We start from the raw sequence: 26,040 nt of genomic DNA, 5'->3' as shown, positions 1-26,040 counted from the left end.
ACAATCCCACTTCCCTCAGTTGCTCCTTGTAAGACTTGTGTTCCAGACCCTTCAACACCTTCACTCCCCTTCTTTGGACACACCCCAGGGCCTCAATTAAAATCATAAAATATGAGTTCATCTCTATTTTTATTTTCAATTCCAGCATAATAAAAAACCTGCCAAACAGATTTTCATTTAATTTTAGCAAACCACTGTAAATACCAAACACGTTAACACAATCTCTTCTTTAATAACTGGGATTCTGACAGGTAGTTGGATTTGGCATTAGTAACATAACTATAAATCTACTTAAATAATAAATTTACTGCCAAATCTGCTATAAGAGACAGCTCTTTAGCCCAAATTATGTAGTTGTTTGTGTGTTGTTTTGTTTTATTTTTAATGGCTGCATCAGAAACACAATAGAAATGGCTACAATAGAGCATGTCTATGATTACTGCTGCTCACAGCACAGTTTTGTGGTATCTGGATAATACAATCCCAGTGACTCACAGTGAGTCAGTGTACTTGCAACAAGGCAGGTGACATTGTTGTCACAGATGACATGCTGAATTAATTCACTGACACTACTTGTTTTAAAGTTGTTTCCTGAAGCAGTACTGTAGAGACAGTTGCTCTATTGCTCTTAAAAATAAATAAAAAGAGAAAGGAATATAGACATAAACGTGTCCATAGCTTTCACTTTCGTAGACATCACCAGGCATAAAAATGTTGCTCAGGCAGTTTCTACACTTTCACAGGAGCTTTGCACATGTCTCAGATTTGCTTTCCAACTTTGTCTCAAAATTCCTACCTTTGGACCCATTATTGAATCTCCAGGACGTCCATCTTCTCCTTGTGGCCCAACAGTTCCTGGATCTCCCTATTTAAAAAGAAATAAAACCAAAGACATTTTCATTATTTTCATTATTAATATTTGAGGTTTTACAGAAAAGAACAAGTATTCTATTCTTTATGACATTGACATGACAATTGCTGAGCTAGGTAGTATGAAATCAATACTTTGACAGGAAGTATCTACTACCACAAACTAGCACAGGCTGGTGTAAGGCTGATGTAACCTTGTTCCTACCAGAGCACAGAGGACAGCAAAGAAATTAAAAGTGATGGCAAAAACAGAGTATATTTAGAAAGGCTACAGATGCAGTGGCACAGCATTTCAAAGTTGCAAACTCCACGGGCTGAATTTCATGAAGACCCAGGAAGAAACTTGAGTTTTTCTTCAGATATTACCCAGGGTAATTTTAGCCCTGCCAGTGACTTTTCTGGAAAGCAAAGAGGCTTAGATTTCACTTTTCTCATCCTAATTCTTGGACTTCTTCTGATGTTCAATTTATGGCAACAGATTTTTTACTTTATTTTAAGCATCATGAAAAGAAAATTTTAGTTTCCAGTGAAACTTTTGCTATTTTTTAAAAGTACTGAGAAAGTCAGTAATTCAGGACATTCACTGGGGAATACAGATCAAAGGTTCTGTCAAAACCATGCAGCAACTGCAACCATGAGAAAGGAATCTGAAGTAAAAACTACTATCTACTGTTACTGTCTCCATATTAGAAACAGCATAATGGCTGTCTAGGGAAATGAACATTTAATCTCCAAACGTGGGTGTAGCTCAAAATAAATAAATTTCCAAATACACAACCACAGCTGTGCAGGAATTAGATGTAGATCTACTATTACATTAAATACTTAGAGATATACTAAGAAGACCTCAGACCATGACAACTCCTGGGACTGCAAAATATGCCATTTCCTCACCTAATAAATTTATGCCTGGCTTCACTACTTCAGATACCAGGACGTTCCAAGAACACGAATGCTAGCAAAACATTGTACTTTCCACAATGAAGAGAGAATACAGACCTGTGCAGTCTGTAACATTTTTGAGCAGTTGGCAGAAACACAAGAGAATTTTGTTTAAACAAAAAAATTATTATGGAACTAATTTGGCAAAGATTTTTATATATTCTAAAAATCAACTTGCAGTTTATAAATACTCAAACTACTTATAGTGATGTACTAGTTTCTGCACACAAAAGCCTGATATAAAATCTAGTAAAGAATCTGAAAACTCCTAGAGGCTCCAGTGAATTTTTATTGTGGCCCTTCTGCTATGAAGGTGTAATGAACTGTACCAAACTGATCAAATTAGAGTGGAAAGGGCAGTAAAGTGTACAAAGTTATTATTTTCAGCAAGACTGTCATACAAATGACTTACTGGTCTATTAAAAAATGTCACATTAATGAAGAAAATGGCACTATGTCCAGAAGGCTGACTGGTGTCCTGAAACCTGTCTTCATGCAAGACATGTTACAGCATGTCACTTATATTTTCTTGACATAAAGTATTGCAAATTAATATGATTTTAATCTAAAATAAGAGATACGAGCACCTCACACTCCTTCTTTCTTCTCAGTAGTTGCATTTTTACTGCAGCTGTATCTTGAGCTTGTTCTCTCTTTCCTACCTCATCTGTACACAAACCAGCTCAAACCACAACCTAGCCCTCTGTGATGTCCTGTTGCCAGGCTGTTAAGTACACTGAATATACAATACCTACATGTGCATGTGTGTAGGTGCAAATATATACTAAAGGAAGAAGAAAACTGGGGATAAAATGTCTTCAGAGTCACTGAATGTCTATTAGTGATTACTATACCAAAGGTGAAGAACATCAATTATTACTGAACTTAATATTATAAAAACAGCCACTATTTTATTTATAAAATAAAAATGGGAATTTGTGAATATTCAAATGTTTTCAAAACCTTCAAAGTTAGTTTTACTGTTGCTAAATCAACATATTTTCCTCAGAAGGACAAGTCCCATCCAATTCAAGTACATTTTTTCTGCAGATAAAATGAAGGGGATATAGCTCTAGTTATCTGGTATACAGCATTTCATTTAAAGTAATGCATACAGTCCAGTTATTCTCTTGAAAATGACATGCAAAGATTCACACACAAACATTCACTTCCAAAAAGTCTTCTAGTTCAGCATAAAACTCCTGGAAGTACACAAAGACACCTTCCTGCAGGGGCTTACTGCTGCATTCAAGAAATCTTTAGACTTTCCAAGAAAAAAAAAATGCTTAAGAAAATGAGAAATAAGAGGACATGAAAGTGACTAATTTCAAAGTAGGGACCAATCCTTTTCTTTTTTTTATAAATGGCTTTAAGAAGCAATACCACCCACTAAAAGTCCAATACCATGCTAAATGTCCACAAAACAGTATGTTAATTTTTGGTACTTCTCAGTACTCTAGACCTCTAAAATACACTCAGTTTTATTACTACAAAAAGAAATTTTAACTTCTTTAATTTACATTCCTTCACCTTTGACAGTAATGTGCACTAAAAAATATCCAGTTGCTGGTCTCCAGCAGATGCATACTAGATAATCACCTTTGGTCCTGGGGGCCCCGGAATAGAAGATCCGTCAATACCAGGTGGCCCTCTCTCTCCTGGTTCACCCTATTATAAAATAGCATAATTCTCATATAAACAGTATATTATTTTCTGCACAAGTAACAATTTTTTTTCCAAAACTTTATATTATAAAAACATCTGTAAAACTTTACATAAAAATTGACAATATTCAGGAAAAAAACATAAATCAACTTACTGCTCTTGTGGAAGGTTTAAATAACTATTGGTTTAACTTTATATTTGATTTTTTTAAATAGTAATTAATTTTTTGTGTCTCGCATACTAAGCCAGAATAATAACCAGAACACTGGTATTATTTCAATTTACTTACCAGTCAGAGTAATACTTAATAGACACAAAATACTCTGATAGAAAGCTAATATTTCCCAGACAAAATTTGCAAAATATTTATTATTAGAATCACTCTGGCAATTTTAATTTAGCTTCCCAGTGCTCAAGCATAACTATAAAGCTTATAATTATATTTTCCTGTTCTTTCTCTTCTCAGGACTTTCATGTCATTTAGTACAAACAGGACAAACAACAGAATTGTTTTGGCTTTTTAAAGCATGGTACACTTGAGAAATTTATGTGTTAAATATATCCCATAGATTTTTGTATGAAATACAAAGTGAAGGGTTGCCCTGAAAGAAGCTTACTTTTGATCCAGATAGGCCTTTTTCTCCTTTAGGACCAACCTGTCCCTGGGATCCTTTTTCTCCTGAGTCACCCTGAAGAAAGCAAAGCTTTGGTTTAAATTAAAGCAAAATTTCACTCACAGCTGAATGATGCCCATAATTAGAAATATAGATGCTTCATTCAATCTGAAATTCCACTCAGTTTTAGAAGCTGCTCCAAATGTCTTAAATTTAACTAGGTGAGAGAAAAAACATTTGTTTGTTTACTCATACATCTTTCCAATCTTTTAATTTCATATTTAGACATCTAAATAGTCACATCATTTACCTTAGTTCCTCCTCTTTCCATATCAGTGTGCTGAGACAGTAATAAAATGGCTTAAGTTCCACATATTACATTAGGTTTAGGAAAATTATCTAAGAAAATTTTGATTTTTTTTTCATAATAACAACTGAATTAGTGTATTAGAACAATTGCAGATAATTCAGAAAATGAAAATCAGATTAAAATGAAGTTTAAACATTCATCTTTAATTTGAGGTATTGATGGACGTGGTAGTTCAGAGTCTGCTGTTGTTTAGCACCCCTGAAGGTCCCATTTCTGCAAGACATCTTCCCACTGGCATAAAACTGCCATAATATCTCAGTACCCGCTGTTCACAGCAGACATCAAACTGTTCTTTGCATTGTCCTGAATATACAAGGTAGCTGCTCAGTACTAACATTTTAAGTTATAATGAATTATGACAATGAAGGTGATAATATCAAGATGATCATTAGAATAATGTATGTGAAAGAAAAATTCAGCATCGTCAAGTACAAAAGCTAAATGTAACTTTAACTCAACCTTTAATCTAAATTCAGTTGTATCTTCCTGATACATCAAGAGCTTCATTTCAAAGAACTTTAATAGTAGGTGATTTCTTTTTTTTTTTTAATTTCCAAAGTAACAACACAAATGCCACATATTTATCCACAGTGGAAGGTTGGTATTTGCACTGCCCTTGCAGCTGAAAAAACATGAAGTTGCATCCTTAATAGGTGTTAACTACAGCTATTCAGATACTTTCTGATTAAACACTTATAGTTAAAAAGTATTACACTGAATAATAGAATCATAGAATGGCCTGGGTTGAAAAGGCCTGCTGTGTGTGTGCAGAGTCACCAACCACCGCACAGAGCCACATCCAGTCTGGCCTTGTGGGGCATCCACAACCTCCTTGGGCAACCTGTTCCAGTGCATCACCACCATCTAAGTGAAAAACTTCCTCCTAATATCTAAACTAAACCTACCCTGTCTTAGTTAAGATAGGACAAAGGGGAAAACCATTCCACTTGTAAACAGTCGTACTCCCTCCTGTTTATACACTCCCTTCAAATATTGGAAAGTCTCCCCAGAGTTATGTTCAGTTCATCAGTTCAATATGTTAGTAAGGTGCATACCCTCATATAAAGCTGCACAGCAGCAGACTTTGAAGGCCCCTGGATTGTCAGCAGCCATTCAACAACTAGCCAAATCAATGAGTTTTGCTCACTCAGCACCTTATTCTCTTTGGATGAAGTAAAATTAAAACCCCCCTCCTTGCTCTAAATTGACTATTGGTCAGTTTGATTTGCTGCCCTCTAAACTTCTTTCCACCATACTGAATTTATTAACCTTTCTTGTAACATGCCTGAGGTTTTCTTAAAGTCTCAGAATTTCCCTTGGAAACAAGGAGCTTTTGGATCTTTGTGGCAGTTTAGATGCTGTGCTGGAAGACTTCAGCCACAACTCACAATTCTTCTAGATATTGCAGGCTACATCGATTTAGTCTGATTTCTTTGTGTCAGGAAAAATCTGAACAAACTTTAAGACACAAGTTATCTATTGTGAAGACTGTGAAAATTAGTGGAAGTTAACAGCCCATAAAAGGCAGGACTGCTAAAACAGCCGCATACTCAGATGACAGTCACTGTAAACAAAATTTGCTGGAAACACCTCAACTATTACCCTCCTTTTTCCCTGACAAATCTATTGGCACATGCCATCCCCCAGAATGAACTGCTTGTTATTAAATATCTGAAAAGTGTTGAAGGCTGAGTTTGGTCTTCTTTCATCTAAGGCTTTTATACTCAAGAAAACACATTTTCTTACCCTTTTGCCTGGATTCCCAGGGTCTCCCTGAATTCCTTTCTGTCCTGGGACTCCTGGTGGACCTGTATCTCCCTTAGAGAAGAATAAATCATAGTATCTGCATACATCAATAAATTATTTCATTCTGTAAAACGGTTCTAACAGTATGTTAGAATGTTAACTCATTAGATACAATACTTTTACTCAGGTGAAGGTTGTTATTCCCAGTAAGTTAAATATTTTATGGATCCAAAAAGATAAGTATTCTGAAGTTCTCTTAAAGCCTACATGTTAAGACTTGGTTTTGTGTTAAATAAATTTACATTTATTTAGCAAGTAAAAACATGGATGAAATTTGATTTATATTCTGTGTACAAAGTTAACATAAGAAAAAAGAAATTTTCTTGCAAAGTCAAACACTTTGGACTGACAGATTGCTCATCTAAAATGCCTGTCTAAACTAATCATTTTTCTTGTGAAATTGTATTATAGTCTTTGGTTTATCTGAATATATCGCATTGTGTTAGTTGGATGATGCTCACAGACTGGTTTGTTCCATAAATGAAAGTGGGAATTGAAGACTACCTCGCTTGTTGTATAAACTGGTCTAGGCATTGCTACTAAGACAGGCCTTGCTACAGAGATTGAAAATATCAATAGGAACCAGTCCTGGCCAGTGCTTTTTCCGTGAAAAAAATCACCAAACTCAAAATACCCATGTCACTTCACCCAGTTTGGAGGAATTCTTATTTGAAATGGCAAGGTTCTTGTACACAGCTTTTGTAATGGCAGTTGAAGTCAAAGCTGTAAGAGCTTACTATCCTTTCTAACATGAAAGCAGTGTGAGCACCACCATCAGATAAGACTGCATTGTTTCCAATCACTGTAGAGGAATTGAGGTAGTGGCAGCCTTTCTATCAGGTCACAGAGGTATCTCTCTAACTTAGAAAAGATGGGAACAAGCTCTTTCTGTTATGGCTGCAGTAATGGTTTTAGGAGCACGGGAGCCTTAGGAAGGACATTCTGATTTTAAAGGGTAAAAATTTGAAATTATGGGAATATCTATATCTCTTATATTTGATTTGATTTTAGTTAATTAACAGAAACAAAATCTTCTACTTTGTTTATCAGTAACCTGGGAAAAAATAGAATTCACTGTAAGAAACAGTTAAAAACAGGCTCACTTTTAGCCCTCGTTCTCCAACTGCTGGGAGTCCTGGTTCTCCTTTTTGTCCACGCTCACCCTGTTGGCCCTAATAACAAAAAACACTTCTGTTTGTATTACATAAATAACTTCTTTATGCATAGAAATGGTCAAATTTTTGACTAGAATATTCTTTTCTGTCAAAACTCCATTAACTTGTAGGACTGCATCTATTTTATTCAGCCATGCAGTATGGAAAAAGTCTAAGTAAATAATTCTAACTTCCTTCTTCTTGTTCTAATTCATTTAAGTGCATTTTATTTTCTATTTTATGTTGATACATCGCTTCTTTTACTGAAAGATAATTCCATATAAAGAAAAATCAGAACTTCTGTTTGAGAGAAAGTTTTGCCCTTGTGATTCTTCTTTCCAGTAGTATAAAACTAGTTCTTTCTAAAGAAATAGGAATTTAATTTTCCAGTTACATTTTTCAGGGTAACTTTCACAGTAAGGAAAATGTTTTCATATTTAACATGTTTCAGAACTACCTATTTTTCCCTACATTACTATTAAACATTGTTGCTGTGACTGCTACTCATGTGCCAAAGTAATGTCCAGATGAACTTGACTGTACTTCTCGCTGCTTTTGCTGGATTCTTGTAAATCAAGATGATTATGAAGCATACATCCACCTCATAATTTATCAGTTCATTCCATTAGCTCTCCTGAACATTTTGCCAAATTCCCTTTTTCCTCTCATGCAGCTCTTACCTGCTACTAGACATTGCTAGAGGCTTGGACTTTGGAAGCAGTAATTCTTTACCCAATTTTCTCATTCTCTTTCTACTTCTTGCTAAGGTGCACTGTTGCCTACTATATTTAAACTCTTTTCTCTCTCCTAGTATTTCTACCTTTGGTTTTGGTTCTCTCTCACGGTCACCGTGGAAGGCTGAAGGATAGACAAGCCTAACGAGTCTCCAAACTATACCTGGTTTACAGCTAAGTAGCTTACTAAAATTATGTATTTAAATTAATATGTATGAGGAATTAAATTCTTTTGATAGAAACATGTCTGAAAGATACTTTGTTTATAAATTTGTGTTCACCTAGAACCTAAAATCTATATTCAAAAAGCAGAAGTCTCATGTTCCACTTTGAAAACATGAGTGTTTTATCCTCAAAGATCCAAAAGTGAATTGCTATTTTCAATGAACAGTTCTCCAGTGATCTTTTTCATCTCACAAAACATCCTCTTGAAAATCTGGCACAGATACATTGCTTGTTGCTTCTTGCTAGTGATTGATATTTTTTAAAATAATGTATTAATTATTACCTTTGGACCCTGAACACCAAAACCTTTAGATCCTTTTGCCCCAGGATTTCCTCTTGGACCCTGTATACCCTATAAAACAAAAATGCATTATATTCTTCTATATTTGAAATTAACCATGAGTCTATCAGCTTACAATTATATTATTTAATCACTGCCATTTTTCTGTGGATTTTACAGCCTCATCCAAGTGTAATGACCACAGTTACTGTTTAGGGAGAAAGCAAATGGGAAGTATCTCAGTATCTGCATTTAAGATCTGATTCACTGGTACAGTACATTGTAAGCATGAACTTTAATCAACTTTTCTAAAAACAAAACAAAAATCAAAAATACAAAGTAAAATATCTTTTTGGACATTTTTGTTATTCTGCATCCACCTATTCAAGGTTGTGCTCAAGCTTCAACAGAGCTTGAAATTCAGAACCAGTGGACTTCAGAGGCAGCTCTGTGTTCAGTTGTGGCTGGGTCTATGAAAAGACTGGATGAAATGCAGGACAGATCGTACAGTATGTATCTAGGCTGCTTATGGGTTCCCTCTGACTTAAGAATGAAACCGACAAATACATGATTCAGTCATGCTATCTATCTCCAGCATATTTGCAGCTCAGTGTCTGTCTGTCCCTCATTCAAACTTACCTGGCTTCCTGGATTACCGACTCCTGGTGGACCTGCTGGGCCCCGTGGTCCTACCCAGCCTTGCTCGCCCTATACAAAAAGTATTCCAGAGAGCTAAATTGCAATAAACCATGTTAGCTGATTAACATGCTTACATTAATCACAGAGTAGTAGTCCCTCAAGCTGTATTATTTTGAATTGCACTGCTTCTTTTTGAGTGAAATAAGAATTTTGAATAGAATCATAGAATGGCTTGGGTTAGAAGGGACTCCAAGAATCATCAAGTTCCAACCCCCTGCTACAATACCTTAAAGACTGCTTACGGCAATTAATCTAATGAAAGTCTGACTTCTTCATTCCTTCAAACACTATCTCATTTATAATAGACAGTGAAGGCTAGAAGGATCAGTAGCTTATATTTGCAGACAGATTAATTTCAAGGATTATCTTGCACTGAAATATACAGCTTCTTGCACAACACTCAGAAGAAAAGCTTGTGACCACGAAGAGGGCAGTTAGAGAATATTTTGGAAAAATCTTTGTCAAGTGGTGGTATTACAGAGGTTTTTGCAGCACTTAAGGAGAGAACAGAGGAATTATGGTGGGGAGATATTGGGAGGGTACGGGTACTGGGAGTGGCACAGACCCACAAAGATATCCAGGATGTGTGACACCAGTCCCTAGAAAGCAATAATTCATTTCACTTACAGCAGAAGATCTTAATTACTGAAATTGTTCCAAATACTAACTACTCTGGCCATCACTGCATTTTTGTGAGTGTGAGAACCAAAAAGCTAACACATTTCAGAAGCCAGAGTGTTTCTTTATCTGCCTCAGGTCCATTAGACTATATGAATGAAAGCGTGTTCAATATTTTTAAAATATTCAAATGACATTTTATATAACATTTTGGAAATAAATTTATGCAGAACAAAAAAAGTCTATTTCTTCCCTCATACTTTCTACTGCACAGAATACAGTGCTTGGTACTTGCAGTTAACATTATGAGACTCATTTATTGATATTGATAAGCACAGTCTATGAAGCTGCATTGAATGGTATAAAGTAGTTCCTGAGATTCTGGGATTCACACATATTCCTAAGATTCACACAACTGTTGTGCAGTTTTGTAAATAATTCATCTTTTAATTTACTATATATATAACTAACTATAAATATGATTAGGAAAATATTCAGTCCCTCACCTTGTCACCTTTTATTGGTTGACCTGGCAGTCCCACTGGACCAACTTTGCCTTCAGAGCCTTTTTCACCCTAGAAATATGAAAAAGTTTGGAACTGTACTAAGGAATTTATAAAGAACATCCAAGACAAACTGATCAGCACTATGTGGATAATGAGGAAAAAAAGTTTTTCTTTGCAAACAAACAAACAAGAAAAACAGTCAATGGAATTACTAGTTTTACAGAAAAGCAATTCAATTATAGTTCATAATTTCATCTGCATTCATTATGTTGTTGAACAGAGCTTCAAAAGGAGAAAACTAAACTCTAGGAAATAGGAAGGCACATTTTGAGAATGTGAAAATAAGTTCATTTGGTCAGTAAATAGAGTGGCTCAGAACCTTCCAGTGCAAGGAAATGGCTAACATTGTTTCCATGAAAGGAAGAAAAATCTGCTTTATTTAGTAGCTCAAGGCTCTAGAGAATCTTGAAGTCACTCAAGGATTCTGATGAGAAGCCCAGTCACAATTTTACCATAAGTCTTTGCTTGTTTCTAATTATTTAAAAAAAAAAAAAAAAAAGAATGTTTACATATATTAACAAGTGCCATTAATGAGGTAACTGTCCACAGAGACTCATATAACCCATTTTTTAGCTTCCAAAAATGGTATGACAGAAAGAAAACAGTTCCTGAATATTTTTTTCCAAAGAGAACATAAATAATTTTTCAGAAGACAGCGGTAACAAAAATAAGATATCTTACTGCACATAAAAAAGACAAACACTGACTTCTTGAGAGGAATGGTACAGATCTTTTGTAATTATCTTGATAGTTTTGAACCAGGAGAGATATTCAGAGAGCATGGTGATTCAGAAGACTAAGACTGGAATAATCAATTCTCTTAAATAGCTTAGACAGCAAATTTATTCCACAATGTTTAAAAAGAAATAAATTCCATAAAACTACCTTTTGGCCTTGAATACCTTCTCCTGGTAAACCTCTCTCACCTGGCAGACCATTAGGGCCAGGTGGTCCCTGTAAGAAAAGAAAAAGAATTAGATGACATCAGCATTTCATTTCTTACTGACTTTTTCTCTAACTTGCTAATATAGTTCCTAGCAACTCTTACAACACAGATAGCTAGCAACAGTGCCACAACAGCTGGCTGAGTCCAGATGATTAAACCAAATTGTAATAAACCATAATTGGAGGATTTTGATTAGAAAAAGCTAATGCTGAAATGCTTTGAGCATAATTAATGTTTAAAGATGGTATCTTTAAAACCCAAGTGTAACTGTGAAATAAATTATGGTAATGATATTTACTGCTATGAAATTTATTCCCTATAATTTTGTGTACCTGAAATGATGTCAGTCACTAATTTGAACATATTTTTTTTTCCATGCAAAATGACTGACTAACATACACAGAGAATGTCAATTTTGTTTTAAATGAATACTAATTATTTTTTTATTATGGTAGTAATTTCTGTTCTTCCAGAAAAATCAGCTATTTTATTATTTTAAAGATACTGAAGAGTTTTTAAGGATGATCTTGGTTAAATTAAAATGCTCCCACTTTTTGTGTGTGTGTGGGAAAAAAGCCTTTCACTATCACTAGGAGAAATTCAAAACTAATATTAGAATGACTTCTAACAGCTATTTACATTTGTGGTTTCTTAATTAACAATCTTTTTGTGATTTTTAATGGAATAAGAGAACTACATATTACATACTCTGACCAGCAGGAAGAAAAAGCCTCCAACAAGCACTTCTATAGAAAGAGTGCAATCCTTTGCTAAAAACTGAAAATACCTTCCAAGGAAGCTATTAGAAAAAGAGAACTGTTTCTCAAAGCTACAAAAAGCTCGTTAAAGGTAACTTGCTCTAACTTGGGAGTTAAAAATATAAGTAAAAGCATATCATTTTGGAGCTTTGTAATTTATGCAAATCACATTACAGATGAAAGATGCAGAATATCTCAGCTCCTGGATTTTCATCTTCTTACAATAATATTTCAGACTATTTTTAAGTTTATCCTTATCTCAGAAAAGTAGGAATATATACCTATCAACATACAATTCCATGTCTGTCTGCAAGCTGAATACTATAATCTTGCTCACAGAGACTAAATAATTTTTTATTTCACCAGAACACATTTGAACATGACTTAATTCTCCTACTCTGGTAACCCACACAAAATTACTGTTGCAATATTGGGCTGGCATAGCCAAAAATACTCCTGTTGCTCTAGGTTATGCAGAGGGGTTTATGGAATTGATACAGCAGCCGCTGTTGATCACTAAGGCTTACTAAAGCTCACTGAGGTTTACTTATTTTGATTTCCAATACACATATCAATGACTTACTGTTATTCCTGGCTCACCAATTCCAGTAGGCCCAGGAGGTCCAATTTTACCTTCTAGACCCTGAGAACCCTTGTGAAAAATAATTAGAAAGTTCAATTTTAGTTCAGTTTGATGCTTCTGAAAAGAGAAACTTTTATATATAGATGACTTAAGCATGTCATCAGAAAGGTCTGAAATCAAACATCTCTTGAAGTAAAACAAATATAAAAGATAAATTAGAAGCATTTGAAAATACATTTCAGTGAACACTTGGAATCCAAGATTGTATTTCAGCCCTCATGCCAACAGCAAAATGTAGAATATTGGTTCACTAGTGAAGACATAGTAAGACAAGTCTGTCAATTGATCGTATATTTCAGTGATTGAGATGTATTTCTATGCTTTGAACTATGTTTACTCATTAGTGCTTGACTGACCTCACACATTCAATCCACATTTAAATGATACTATGTCTGACATATTTCAGCACAATCATAATGAAAACTTAGGGTTGAGCAAAAGGCAAGCCAGTTGCCTCAATCCTATGTAAACATGCAAACCTATCAATATTATGCAAGTTTTATATTTGGACTAAAAGAATTTGAGTTTGATAAAGTGAGCACTTTCACCCAAAAATGTTTGTACATTGTTAGCACTTCAATGGATGTGCGTATAATTGAGACTTACCTTGGGTCCTGGCTCTCCAATGCCAGGGACTCCTGGAGGACCATAGGGACCTATAGGACCTCGTTCTCCCTAGAAGAAAAAACATGGAAGGAGACTCATAGTGCAATAGTCTCTTTTCTTAATCAGATTCCCTCACACTACCTGTCCACTCCATTGTTTAGGGGTATAGAAATATGTATTTTAAGTTAAAAAATTAAATTTTTTAGAGTGGAATATTTAGGTTAGTAGCAAGGTCAGCATCCCAGCAATAAAAGTTGCTGCAGTAGGTAATGATATTAAAAACCGTTTGAAATATATTTGTTCCCATTATGTCTTTGGTTCTGACTTTATTCAGTAATTTGGTATGTGTTTCTTTTGCTCCTTTTTTTTCCAGAGAGACATTCATTTGGAAATCAAGCCACATTTATGTTTTAAACGTAGGACTAAAATTTTTTTCACCTCATAACTGTTGTTCTTAGTGCTATCTTTGAAGCAGCTCCTAATTCTCTTGTGGGTTTAATAAATTTCTAACAAATCCATCATATCTTCTACAGAAAACAAGCTTCAGATCCCCTCAAAACTGACACTTGGAGATATAAGCAGGGGTCAGGCAGATACAATCCTTTGAAGGTCTGATCTTCATTGCCTGGAGTGCCTGCCATAGACTGATGCTACAAATGCTAGTCCTGACACAGTGGTGGAATCACTGCCTCAAAATGTTATTAAGATCCAATTTAACCTAAGTAATTCTCAGATTAAAACTTCATGTATCTAATGTAGTAATGATTTCCAATCAGTTGCAACTTAAAGTACTTAAAACTTCTCCAAAACAGAATGTACTCAGTTAGTTGATAACAAATATACATTCTCCTTCCATGCACTTCACACAGACTACAACCACTGTGTTGAACAGGCTCCACACTGCTCTGTTCAGAAATTCCAGTAAAACTCATAGGATAACCCCACATTAATTTGTCCCAGGACCCTGGTACAACAAGGGACCTTGAGCAGGATCTCACTGAGCTTACGTGTGTTTAAAACAAACTGTTTCCAGTATATAGGAAGGCTAAACACTCAGTACCTACAATTTCTTTGAAAATTAAGGCTCAGCTGGAAATTCAAGTATTATAGTTAGTGAAAACTAATGCAATCTGTGATGTTACAGGCACAAAGAATTCCAAAATTATTTTATCTCAACTGAAGAATAACATGCCTCAAATGCATTTTCATTTTATTTCTAAAAAGTTCATAAAATGAAGATCTACAAATTCAAAAACAACTTAGAATTCCTTATAAATAGGATAGTCTGGGTTAATTATTAAACGATATGATAATTGGAAGAATAGCTAAGAAATTTAATGCTCATTCAAAAGAGCACACTTTCATAATTTAGTAAATTAATACAGCATCAAAAAGATAATTCTTATCAGGTAGATAAAAATCAGAGAAAGCTAGTACAACATTGAAAACCAGAAGAGTTGAGAAACTAATAGGATTTTACCAACACCCATACTGCTTCAGTATGTGTTCTATGCATGTAGATGTTGCCAAAATATAGGATACAGCAACCAAGTTTAATGTATTTCTTGATACAGCTTACTGTCTGGATTAAATAAATGTATTTATTTTCGTGAAGGCTTTGGAGCAGAATCCCAAGTCAGTGCGTATCCAGATTATCATAAATGATGCTTTTCTTTACTAATATAACAAAAATTAGAATAATAGAATCAGAGAATAACTGAGTTGAAAGAGATCTGCAAGGACCATTGAGTCTATCTCCTGGCTTCACACAAGACCACCCAGAGTCCGAACCCAATGTCTGAGAGCGCTGTCCAGATGCTTCTTGAACTCCAGCAGCTTGGTGACATGAACACTGCCCTGGGCAGCCTGTTCCATGCCCACTGCCCTCTGTTGCAGAACCTTTCCCTAACCCCCAGTTGCCCATCCCCTGACAGCTCCATGCCGTTCCCTCAGGACCTGTCACCACAGAGCAGAGTTCAGTGCATACCAAACAAAGTGAACTCAACAACTTCTCATACATCTTTCTCTCTAGACTCTTCACCATCTTTAAGCTCCTCCTTTGACTACTCTTTAACAGTTTTATGCTCTTTTTATATTGCGGTGCCCAAAACTGCTGTCAGTGCTTGACGTGAGGGCACATCAGAGAAGAGTAGGACAAACTCTCCCAGCTGGCACTGCTGGGTTTTATGCACCCCAGGTTAGGGTTGGCCTGTTTTGTTTGTAGATGTTTTGTTTTTTCTCCTCAAAAGGCCCATCTTCTGGATATCCATTTTCCCCATGGAATAATTTGGAATTGAACATAATGTACCTCTAAATTCAGCTGATCAAAACCAATTTTATTATTTCCCATCAGCAGGAAATTTAAAGAAGGCCAAGAATAATACAACTAAAACTAGTACTGGCCTTCACTTTAATTCTGTTTACAAACTCTATTTTAAGAACTGCTGTCCTTTAAGTGAACAATGAGCTGAATTTTAGGGAAATGTTTTATACTATTTTTTTAGAAAATAATATACACAAAAAGCCACATTTTCAGAAGTGAACTAGAAACCTCCTTTTCAATTCCAAAAGGAGTAATTTTGTCTACCAAATTTTGTTACTGTTGATAGGTCACAATGCCTCAAGTATTAATGGAAGTTCAGCTTCTGAGTATGCATTAGTTTGTAGAGGTGCAGAACAGTACCAGTTGTCTCAGCACTGTAGCAGAGCACACCCCATGCCCCATGGTGTGCTCATCCCTATGGGATATGGCAGACTGGAAAACTGACACAACATAAATAGTTGACTACTGCTGTCTCCCCACTTTCTGAGCCTGCATCAGAAGACTACTGAAGTCAGTGCATTTTGATTCAACAGGCTTTGAGCAAGTCGGTTTCTCTGTAGGGATGGGGAAGTCCAGAAGGTGGCACAGCAATTGCCTTGGCTTCTCTCTCCTCCGTTATCCACTGTCACTGAGAATCTCTCCCACTCCTCCTTTCACTATTCTGCAAGACTTGCTTACATGCCAGTGTGATAACCATTCCACCCACTAAACTCAAATGCTGACAGGATGAGCTGTCTTTGACAACTGCTGGAATGGGATCCCAGCTCTGGCCTCCAGCCTGAGAAGCTGTAGGCTCTGCCAGGGATCACATTCGCAAGAGATGCCTTCTCACCCTGCTACTGCTAGAAATGGTACACACACACGTGTTGACAAGCCAGCTGTAGCTGCTGAGCTTGTGCTTGTTTATCCTAAGGGCACAGTCACATACTCATGTTTTGCCATAGTACTTCCCTCCTGTGCTCTCTTCCCATTCATCCTTCTCATGCATTCACTCACAGAGATCTGAGTTGGCAGCCATGGCCAGGTTAAGCACATTGGCTCCTTTTGTCAAAGCTAAACCTGAAATCATGTAGGAACTTGTTCCATTCTGAAAAATGGCCTTTGGTAAGTACAGGCTCCTCTCTGAGCCGAAACAATAAACCGTGTCCCTTTGTTCCGTTTAGAAAGTGTTTCATATCTATTTATGACAGCTTCCAAAGACAGAACTTTCCAAAGACAGTAGCCCTGAGGAATGCTTGCAATTACAAATAATTTATTCCTTCCCAAGTTTGCCCATGTGCTAGAGCTATGTGTTAGAGCTAATACACGTGCTGTCTTAATAGGAGTCCAAGTGAAGTTAATATTTTTCCAAAGACTCAGTTAAATTTTTTACTCTTTCATAAAGGAGAATGCCTGAAGATGACTGGAAAAGAAAAATAACCTTTCCCAGACAGGAAGCAATATCAGAAACTTAAACTATTTCTATCTGTTCTAAAGACAGTGTATTTCAACCTTCATATCAATAATAATATAAATTACTAATAAGACTGGTGTTAATCTTCTGCAGTCATGGTGCTACAGGTAATATGAAACGTATTAAAACAATTAATTGCTGTCAGTTATTACTGACATTCAGAGGTAAAATTCTGCTTTCCAATTCTGTAGTTACCTTTTTTTTGTTGTTACCTTTTTTTTTGTTCTTCTCTGTTGGGATTTTTCTTCAAGATGCATTTAATATCAATTAGAGCAACAGGAAGAAAAATTTCATCTGAGCTTAACATTTTAACATTAAAACTGGACAATTTTGGGAATGTAATTAACAGTCTAACCCTTAGCAAAGTGTTTTTTATGATTAGTGCTGCTATAAATAACTTATTTACTTTTAAGACAGCAAGTACACAGTGCAAGGAACAGAGTGTATTTCAGAGCCCTTAATACTATAATGACTGAATGATAACATGAAAATGAAAAATAAGTTTTCAAATTTAATGATTTTCGTTTCAAAGTAAACAGTAGAAACAGCAATGTAATCAGATACAGATATTTAGCAGATACTACTGATATTTCACATTTCTAAGCTAGCTGTGCTACATTGGAACTATGTTACTTTACCAGGAAACTGCATTTTTCTGTCTCCTGGGAAGGATGTAACTTGCCAGATAAGCAAGCAAAGAATCTGTAAGTCACGAGAAAAGGAGCAGGAATAGTTTATTCTGGGACACATTTTCAGGGAAAAATGCAGTAATGGATTTTGCATGAAAGTATTACCCTAAGATGTTTTCGGGGAAATAACTAATTGAATATCCACATCCAAACTTAACTGTTTCATTCCTCCGAAGTTTGAATACACGTCAGTTCTCATGTTAGATGGTAAATGAGCATCCTACTATGCATATGAAATTTTCCAGAATGGCTTTCACTTTAACAGTGGCTTTTAAAGAATGTTCTCAGTCTTTCCAGTAAGGAATCTCCCTAAATTCCTGGAAATGTGTTTGTTTCTTTTCAGTAGCTTGTCTAAGAGTTTAAACAAGCAACCCCAACGTTATTTCTGAAATGAGAGCCGTAAGAACACCTTGTAAGTGGCTACCTCAGTCACACAGGTCATATCCACTCCCTGATTTTATGCCCCAATTTTATAACATGTAACCAAATCTGTTTGTGAATTGTCCACTTTTTTTTTTTTTTTGAACACTCAGTCCCTCCCTGATTTTCACAATTGCCTTGAATATAAACAGCTACAGAACCTTACTTGTGCTAATGTACAGACATGCATTTTTAGGTTAAAAATTAGTTAAACAATTATTTTTGAGTAAATTAATGAAAAACTTGACAACAGGGATACGCATTTTGCAAATTCATTTATGTAACACCAAGAATACTATGCAAAAGTGTGTCTGTACATCTTACATTGCTGATCCCGTTGAGGTACTTTCATTTTGCAAAAAAGAAGTAAAAGCTTAGAACTGAGAGTTCTGCTAGACCAATATATGACATTAAAAATATTTATTAATTTAATGGCATTCAATTCATTCTTAGAATACCCTTGTTTTTTAGAAAAATATGGTGATTCTGTTTCCTTTTTAGAAAGGAAACCAAGTTCCATGAAATCTTCCATGTTAGAATATTCACATTTTTCCCTATAACCTTTCTTTTATTGCTTTTGAAAGGCACAGGTGTCTTCTAGTAAGACCATAACCACATGGTATAAGTAGTAATAAATTTAAAAAAAATAAAATCAAATGCAGTGGTCAGTTAGGATGCTATTTTCCTGTATTAGCCAATGCAGTTAAGTGCTATGTAGAACATAAGTACCTAAATCACACAAAACAAGCTACTAGAAATGTTGGAAGAGAGATGAGATTCTATTTGGATAATGTTTCTGGGCACTACAGCTTACAGCAAAGTACATCATATTCACAGAGCAAGTAGATGTTTTGTTTCAATCAGTAGAAAACACTAACTTTACCTACTATGATCCTTTATGAAAGCCCGTGCTTTCTGTAAGCTTCCTGTAATAAGCTCAAAGTGATCGCTGAGAAGCACAACTTGACAAAAGCAAATACTATTGATTTAATCAAGATACCATCTATTAATAAGCTATCTAACTTACTGCTGTCAATCCAGGCAAGAATACAGGATATTACTAAAGCAGATACTAAAGCACAGGTTTCCTCTTTGCTGACTTTCTATTTCTTTCTTTCTTTCTCTTTCTCGTATTTTTAATCTTATAATCTTTCTTGCGGTGAGATAGTAGGGGGTTTTTTGTTTGGTTGGTTGCTTTTTTGTTTGAGAAATAATAGTTCTGTGTCATCCAGCAAAAAACATATTATAGGCTAGGGAACACAAAAATCTGAGTTTCTTACTCCGAGAACAAGAGTCAAATGTCTTCACAGCAGATGGAGGATTATAAACTGAAGTTCTACAATCTTAATTAATCAATTTGGTGTGTTAACTTTGAGAGAACTACTAACGTGTTTTTTTTTTTTCCTCTGGGTCTTTTGTAATTTTCTTTACGTGTTCTATACCTAGATGAGATATACAGTATGCTTTGATGTATGTTTTTATTTCTTGTTACAATGCAGATAATATGTTGCAGTTGATGAAGCTGAAGTATGTCTTAAAATGAATGATCCTCATCAGCATTCTAAGAAGATACATTAAGTATAGCTGTGAAGGGTATTTTTTCCTGATATTCTAAATTAGTATGAGGGACAAGGCAATACAGACTGGCTGTAACAATTCAACATTTTTCTAGTGAAACATTACCAACAGAAAACAGAAAGTAAACCAGAAATCAAATAGAATTATCCTGGTTATTTTCTCAGGACATGCCTGGAGCACAGGACCATGATGATTGTTTCAGAAGATCAGAGACAAAAAGTGAAATTGGTCAGTTCCCAACTCCTACCTATGAGCAAAATGCCTTCTCTTTTTATTTTATTCTAAAATTATTATGTTTTAAGCTGAGTGGTAGATTTTCTGCTAACGTGCAAGTTCAACACTTGGTTAAACAGAAAAGTATTTAGTCAGAGAGATTAATACTAATATAACATAAGTAAAAGATGAGTTAACTATTCTTATTCTTATAGAAATTGAGTTTAAATTTGTCATTTTAGACACTTTGGCATCTTTATGGAAAAAGTTGATTTGGTAATAAAGATATTTAGCTACGTTTGAGATGTAATAACTTTGCAGAAATGCAAATAGAGAAAGCTTTTTAAAAATTTGCTTAATAGCAAAAAGAGTTTTTAGTTAATGCCTGCATTCTGTCAGGATAAATGTTCTTCAGTAAGGGGTATGGCACTGCTTAAGGAGGCCAGGGATGGACTGGACTGCAGTGATCTGCAGACTTCACAAAAGAGACCCAAAACATCTGCAGGCTGAGCTTGATCTGGAGTTTGTATCGTGAGGAACTGAATCTCCTCTTTCAAAGCTCAACATGGCCCACCAACAATGAAAATAAATGTTCAGTAGTGGTGTTCTGTTTTATGTCATATTGAACTGCCTTCATCTCTGTTAAATCAGAGAAGTCAGCTCAATAAGCAGAGAGTATTAGCATGGAAAGGCCATGGGTACAAGGAAGTGCGCTAAGAATAGCCTTATTTCTTTTACCCATGGCAACTATAAATAACTGCTACTTCTCAGATACATTGTACTATGTGTCATGAAAACTAATTTTGAAAAAGCAACTGACTAATCTTTCTGTAAGGACAAAAAAATATTGGAAAGTTCGCTATGTTTCTGAACCAAAAAAGACCTTGACCTTTAGTAGCTGAATGGGTGTTTATTAAGCTATAAACAACTACTGATTATCTGTACTGATCATTGAAATTTTTTTCACTCATTTGAAATAAGCTCTGAAATGCCACAAGTTGGCCTTGGCACTAGGTAGAAACTAAACATGCATATGTTTTGTTTTGTTTTTCTATATTCTTTAGCTTTAAGTATAATTACTTGTGTATTAGTTAGACTTCTCTGACAGTGTTTTTATTTTCATGGATGTCTGATCCTGGAAAAGTCTTGTCTATAAACCTTAGCCAGAAGGTTGCTGAGTTGGAAGCTGATAAACAAGGAAACTTTCTTTTTCATAGTGAAAATCTGCAGCAAAAGTGAAGCAAAAGACCATGAATACTGAACCCAGGTAGGTGAATTATAGAGAGTGAGCTGCATGTATTTTACAGACAGGTAAGCATATGAAGAGATTTTCAGGACAACTAACATACAACAAATACAATTTAGTATTTAACTAAGGTATCTAGTAGTATATTATCCTGGACTCATCAGTGTGAAATGACAAATTAAAAAATTACAGTCATTTGCTCTGCTAAATTAAAGAGAGGCTTGACTTTTCCACCACGTGCATGAATAGCTTCTTTCAGATCCACTGCCTTCTTTCTTTCCTCACGTCTGAAATATTCTGTACCAAATCTCCTAAGCAAGCATTTTGTAAAAAGATGAAGAAACAAGAAGAATGAAAAAGCACTTGTCAGAAGAGGAAAATCATGGTTAACGCCACTATTCCAGACCTTTTACCATAAATACTTCCTACATCTGAGTTTATTTCTGTGGATCTTCAAATTAACTTGTTGCCTAAGAAACAAAATATGAATGTTGCATCTTTGTCAAATCACTCTATGTGAATTTTGTTGCCTGTGGTAAAATATATTTGTCCTTAGACTCTATATTTTCAAACTGATAAATAAAAGATCTTTCTGTACTGAACGATGTTAATAGCTGTCCCATGGACAAGACAACTGTATTTAATTACATAATGCAATTTGCAAAAGGTTTGCAAATCAGAAGACTGCCTACATTAATTAGATATCCAATTGTCTTTGCTTCACGAGCTCCAAATATCTCCAAATGATTTTCAGTGTAACTAACCTTACACCCCTACTAATTTTAAAGTTGTCCTGAGTTTTTTCCAGTATATAAGCAATACAGAAAATGACTTTTATAATAATGATCTAAAAATTAATTTTTTAAACCAATGCTCCTTGTGCATCTACTGCTGTGCATCAACTAGATGAAGTATATTATGTATATTATGTATATTATGATGTATATTGAGGCAATGTCAAGCACAGATACCGGTTGGGTGGAGAACGGCTTGAGAGCAGCCCTGAGGAGAAGGATTTGGGAATGCTTATTGATGAGAGATTCAACATGAGCCACGTGTGCCTACAGCCCAGAAGGCCAACCGTATTCTGGGTAGCATCAAGAGAAGTGTGACCAGCAGGACGAAGAAGACGATTCTGCCCCTCTACTCTGCTCTTGTGAGACCCAGCCTGGAGAACTGTCCTGTTGTGGGGCCCCCAACGCAAGAAGGGCATGGAGCTGTTGGAGCAGGTCCAGAGGAGGGCCTCAAAGATGATCAAAGGGCTGGAGCACCTCCCTTATGGGAACAGGCTGAGATAGATGGGGCTCTTCAGACTAGAGAAGGCTCTGGGGAAACCTTATAGCAGCCTTCCAGTACCTGAAGGGGGTCTACAGAAAAGTTGGAGAGGGACTTTTTATAGGGGAATGTAGCAACAGGAGGAAGGGGAATGGTTTTAAACTGGAAGAGGGTAGATTCAGACTAGATATTAGGAAGAAATTCTTTACTGTGAGGTTGCTGAGACACTGGAACAGGTTGCCCAGTGAGGCTGTGAATGCCCCCTTCCTGGAAGCATTCAAGGCCAGGCTGGATGGGGCTGTGAGCAACCTGGTCTAGTGAGAGTTATCCCTGCCTGTAGCAGGAGGGTTAGAAACAGATGATCTTGAGGCTCTCTTCCAACCCAAAAAAACTCTATGATTCTATAATATTATTGCTGTGCAAGGAACACTACTAAAACTATTACTGATAAAAAAGAATAGTATAGTATTAAGATTCCACGCAGACTTCCTGTATTCTCTCTTCTTATATAACAACTACACATATGAAAACACATCTTACCTTGTTTCCTTGAATGCCTTTCAGGCCTGGCTCACCTGGAGGTCCACTGATGCCCTACACAAAAGTCAAAGAATAGAATGAGTTTTCTTTGAAGGTGCATATAATGTTTCTCTTGAGTTTGGCCTGAACTGCATACAGTAAAATGTACCACAATGCTAAGCTCTGAAGGAGCTCCCTACACTTTAGCTCTGTAAGAAATCAATTCTTCTAAATCACTCTCTCAGCTGATGAGCTGAGATTAATTTTAATTTCCTGACATTACTATAACTGCTGTGACCCCTCACACAATGAAATCGTTAATGGCTCTTTAGGAGCAATGACATACGAGCAGGCTACTCAGAAACAGGTTAGAAACTTTCAGAAAATAATGTTTTTTCTTCTATTTGGTATCTTTTACTTCCCTTACCTGAGGTCCCCGAGGTCCCCTAGGTCCAAAAGGACCTTCCAAACCCTATGGAAAGATAAATTTCAATTATCATATTAAGAAGAAATTGCAATTACCAACTTCAAAACAAACTACAGCATATCTCTGTTCAAGTATTTTCTAGTAAGTCTGTTCATTCTTCACAGTATTGCTGTTTTCCTTCTGTACTCAATAACTGTTAATTCAATTTTCAATATAAGGCTAAAATACTTCTCTCATAGAACAAACATTGTAGATGGCTACTTAACATTCGTGAACAACTATTTGGTTAACTGGTCCTGAAATTCAAGTTCAAGTCATATATCAGATACAGAATTCTTAGAAAACATTATGGTGCTAATACCAGAATAACTTCAGCTAACTTAGTCTCAGTAGCTCAAACTATAGGAAGGTAGAATCACACTAATACTTTGTAAAAATCATGTTAAGATGCCATATTTTATTATTCCATTAGCTCCTATTTTTTCATGGAAAGAGTCCTTATCAGAAACTGCTAGTGCAGATTGCTCACAAATCTTTCACAAATTCTCTGCAATTCAAAAATCCAATTTGCAATATTGAAGTTATTCTTTGCCATATCTGCTCTGTTTCTGATGATTTTGTTTAGCAGAGATTACTTTCATTATTAAAAAAAAAAAAAAATTCAGAATGGGAATCGTGGAAATTGAAATTTACTCCACTAAATACATCATAGTTCCTGATCCTCTACAGATGCCAAATTTCTTTTCATTGCTGTCCTCAACAGAAATGAATGAAGAACATTTCCAGCAACACTGGCATATGGTTTCTACATCTATTTGGCCAATTAGATTATGTTCTATGCCAGCTTCTGGACAACTTCCTTTGATTTTAGTAGACATTTCACATAACCTCATGCTATTTCTTACATACTGCATGAATAAAGAAGCTAAGTAGTAATGACCTCTTTTTATTCCTCAGAGAGATGCGACTCTTTCACATTCTTTAATGGTCTTTAAGTCTTTTCTGGCTCACTTGCTGGCATTTTGAATACCAGTTTCTTAAAGGATACACATGATCTTTTATTTTTTATTATAATACTCCTTTTTCTTTGTGACAAATACTTCTGCATTAAATATTTCCTAATTTCTGTACCTGTAATTCATCACTACAGAGCAGATGACTGGAATCACAAACATTTCAATTTGATCTTTGACAGAGATAAGCATAATGCAGATGTTAAAATTGAAGAAATTTTTTGACTGAATGATCACCTGTAGTCTAGCTGGTATCTAATCACAAATGAGTGGTTTATATGAGCTCAACATACATGATTATCTCTACCAGGACTGCACTGTCCTTTCATCTTTCAGATAATAAAATCCAGATGAAAACCACATTCAACTGTACAAATTTTACACTTCAGATTAAAAGAAGAGGAATGGATAGATGTGTGAAAACATATCAGCACAGATGGGCTGGTGGATGTCTTCTTTAAGTTGTTAAGGTTGTATAAGAACCTGTTTCCACTGTAATATAACTTTATATATTTGAGTAAGAATGTATATTTAAAAAAAATCTGATTAATCCTGTTACAACACCACTGCCTTCTGTAAACAGATCCTGGCATCAGTTAGGATAGTCTTCAAATTAAGTATTCAATTATTTTTCTTCAGCAAAATGGAAAAAAAGAATACGGTGAAGAATGGGCGTTTGGTTTCTATGAATGATATTTTTACAGCAAATATATGTCTAATACCAGAGAATTAAAAGAGGTTCAGTTTTTACAGTAATCTTTACAAATTTTTTTATGAATAGGCCCTGTATTTTTCAGTGTGCAACAGTTGAAACAAAAACTGTACTTACTCTTTCCCCTTTTACTCCTGGGGATCCACATTCTCCTCTTTCACCCTTTATAAGAAATCAATATGTTAAGATCTAAATAAGATGTCTTGATTACATTGGATGCACTTAAGACTGTCCAAGCAGTGCAATAGCAGAAGAGGCTTAGCAGATATTGAGGACTTGAGAGTTGCACAATTAGGCATGATCTGCAGAAGATATGGTGTGCCCTACTCAGGATGCATACTTTTTGTCTCTGAAAAACATCTATAAAATAAATATCCAACCTACATAGTAAGAGGATAACATATTTAATATCTAACAAGTTTTGCCATATTTTTCTACTTTGCTGTGCTGCCTCCAAAGATCCTCTCTATATTCCAGTTTCATTACTGTGATATCCACTATTTTCCAGAGTAATAATTATGAGATTATATAAATGAAATGAAGAATTACCAGAGAAAATCAGACCATCTCTGTTTCTCTACTAGTTATGATAGCCAAGTTAGTCAATTTCAGCTCTAGAATCTGACAAGATCCTGAATAATACTTTTTTTTATTTTTCCTCTCTGTTTGAAGAGCC

At 35.5% G+C, this 26,040-nt stretch overlaps 1 protein-coding gene across 7 annotated transcripts in view; it reads right to left on the bottom strand.

Moving 5' to 3' along the window:
• The window catches only part of COL28A1 (collagen type XXVIII alpha 1 chain), a 59,540-nt gene that overhangs the window by 21,705 nt on the left and 11,795 nt on the right, over positions 1-26,040 (bottom strand). For all 7 annotated transcript variants that reach the window (XM_090142756.1, XM_090142753.1, XM_090142751.1 and 4 more), the window contains 14 exons: positions 25,482-25,526; positions 23,640-23,684; positions 23,234-23,287; positions 13,497-13,565; positions 12,831-12,899; positions 11,429-11,497; positions 10,484-10,552; positions 9,300-9,368; positions 8,664-8,732; positions 7,371-7,439; positions 6,208-6,279; positions 4,095-4,166; positions 3,412-3,480; positions 797-865 (listed from right to left, as the gene is read on the bottom strand). In XM_090142756.1, the coding sequence (XP_089998882.1) occupies positions 797-865; positions 3,412-3,480; positions 4,095-4,166; positions 6,208-6,279; positions 7,371-7,439; positions 8,664-8,732; positions 9,300-9,368; positions 10,484-10,552; positions 11,429-11,497; positions 12,831-12,899; positions 13,497-13,565; positions 23,234-23,287; positions 23,640-23,684; positions 25,482-25,526 (909 nt within the window). The remainder of the gene's footprint in view (positions 1-796; positions 866-3,411; positions 3,481-4,094; positions 4,167-6,207; positions 6,280-7,370; positions 7,440-8,663; positions 8,733-9,299; positions 9,369-10,483; positions 10,553-11,428; positions 11,498-12,830; positions 12,900-13,496; positions 13,566-23,233; positions 23,288-23,639; positions 23,685-25,481; positions 25,527-26,040) is intronic.

This window comes from Phasianus colchicus, chromosome 6, assembly GCF_987193195.1.
Source record: "Phasianus colchicus chromosome 6, bPhaCol1.hap1.1, whole genome shotgun sequence".
Lineage (NCBI taxonomy): Eukaryota > Metazoa > Chordata > Aves > Galliformes > Phasianidae > Phasianus > Phasianus colchicus.
The sequence above is the reverse complement of the archived record's forward strand: the minus strand, read 5'-3'. Positions and strand labels throughout refer to the sequence as shown.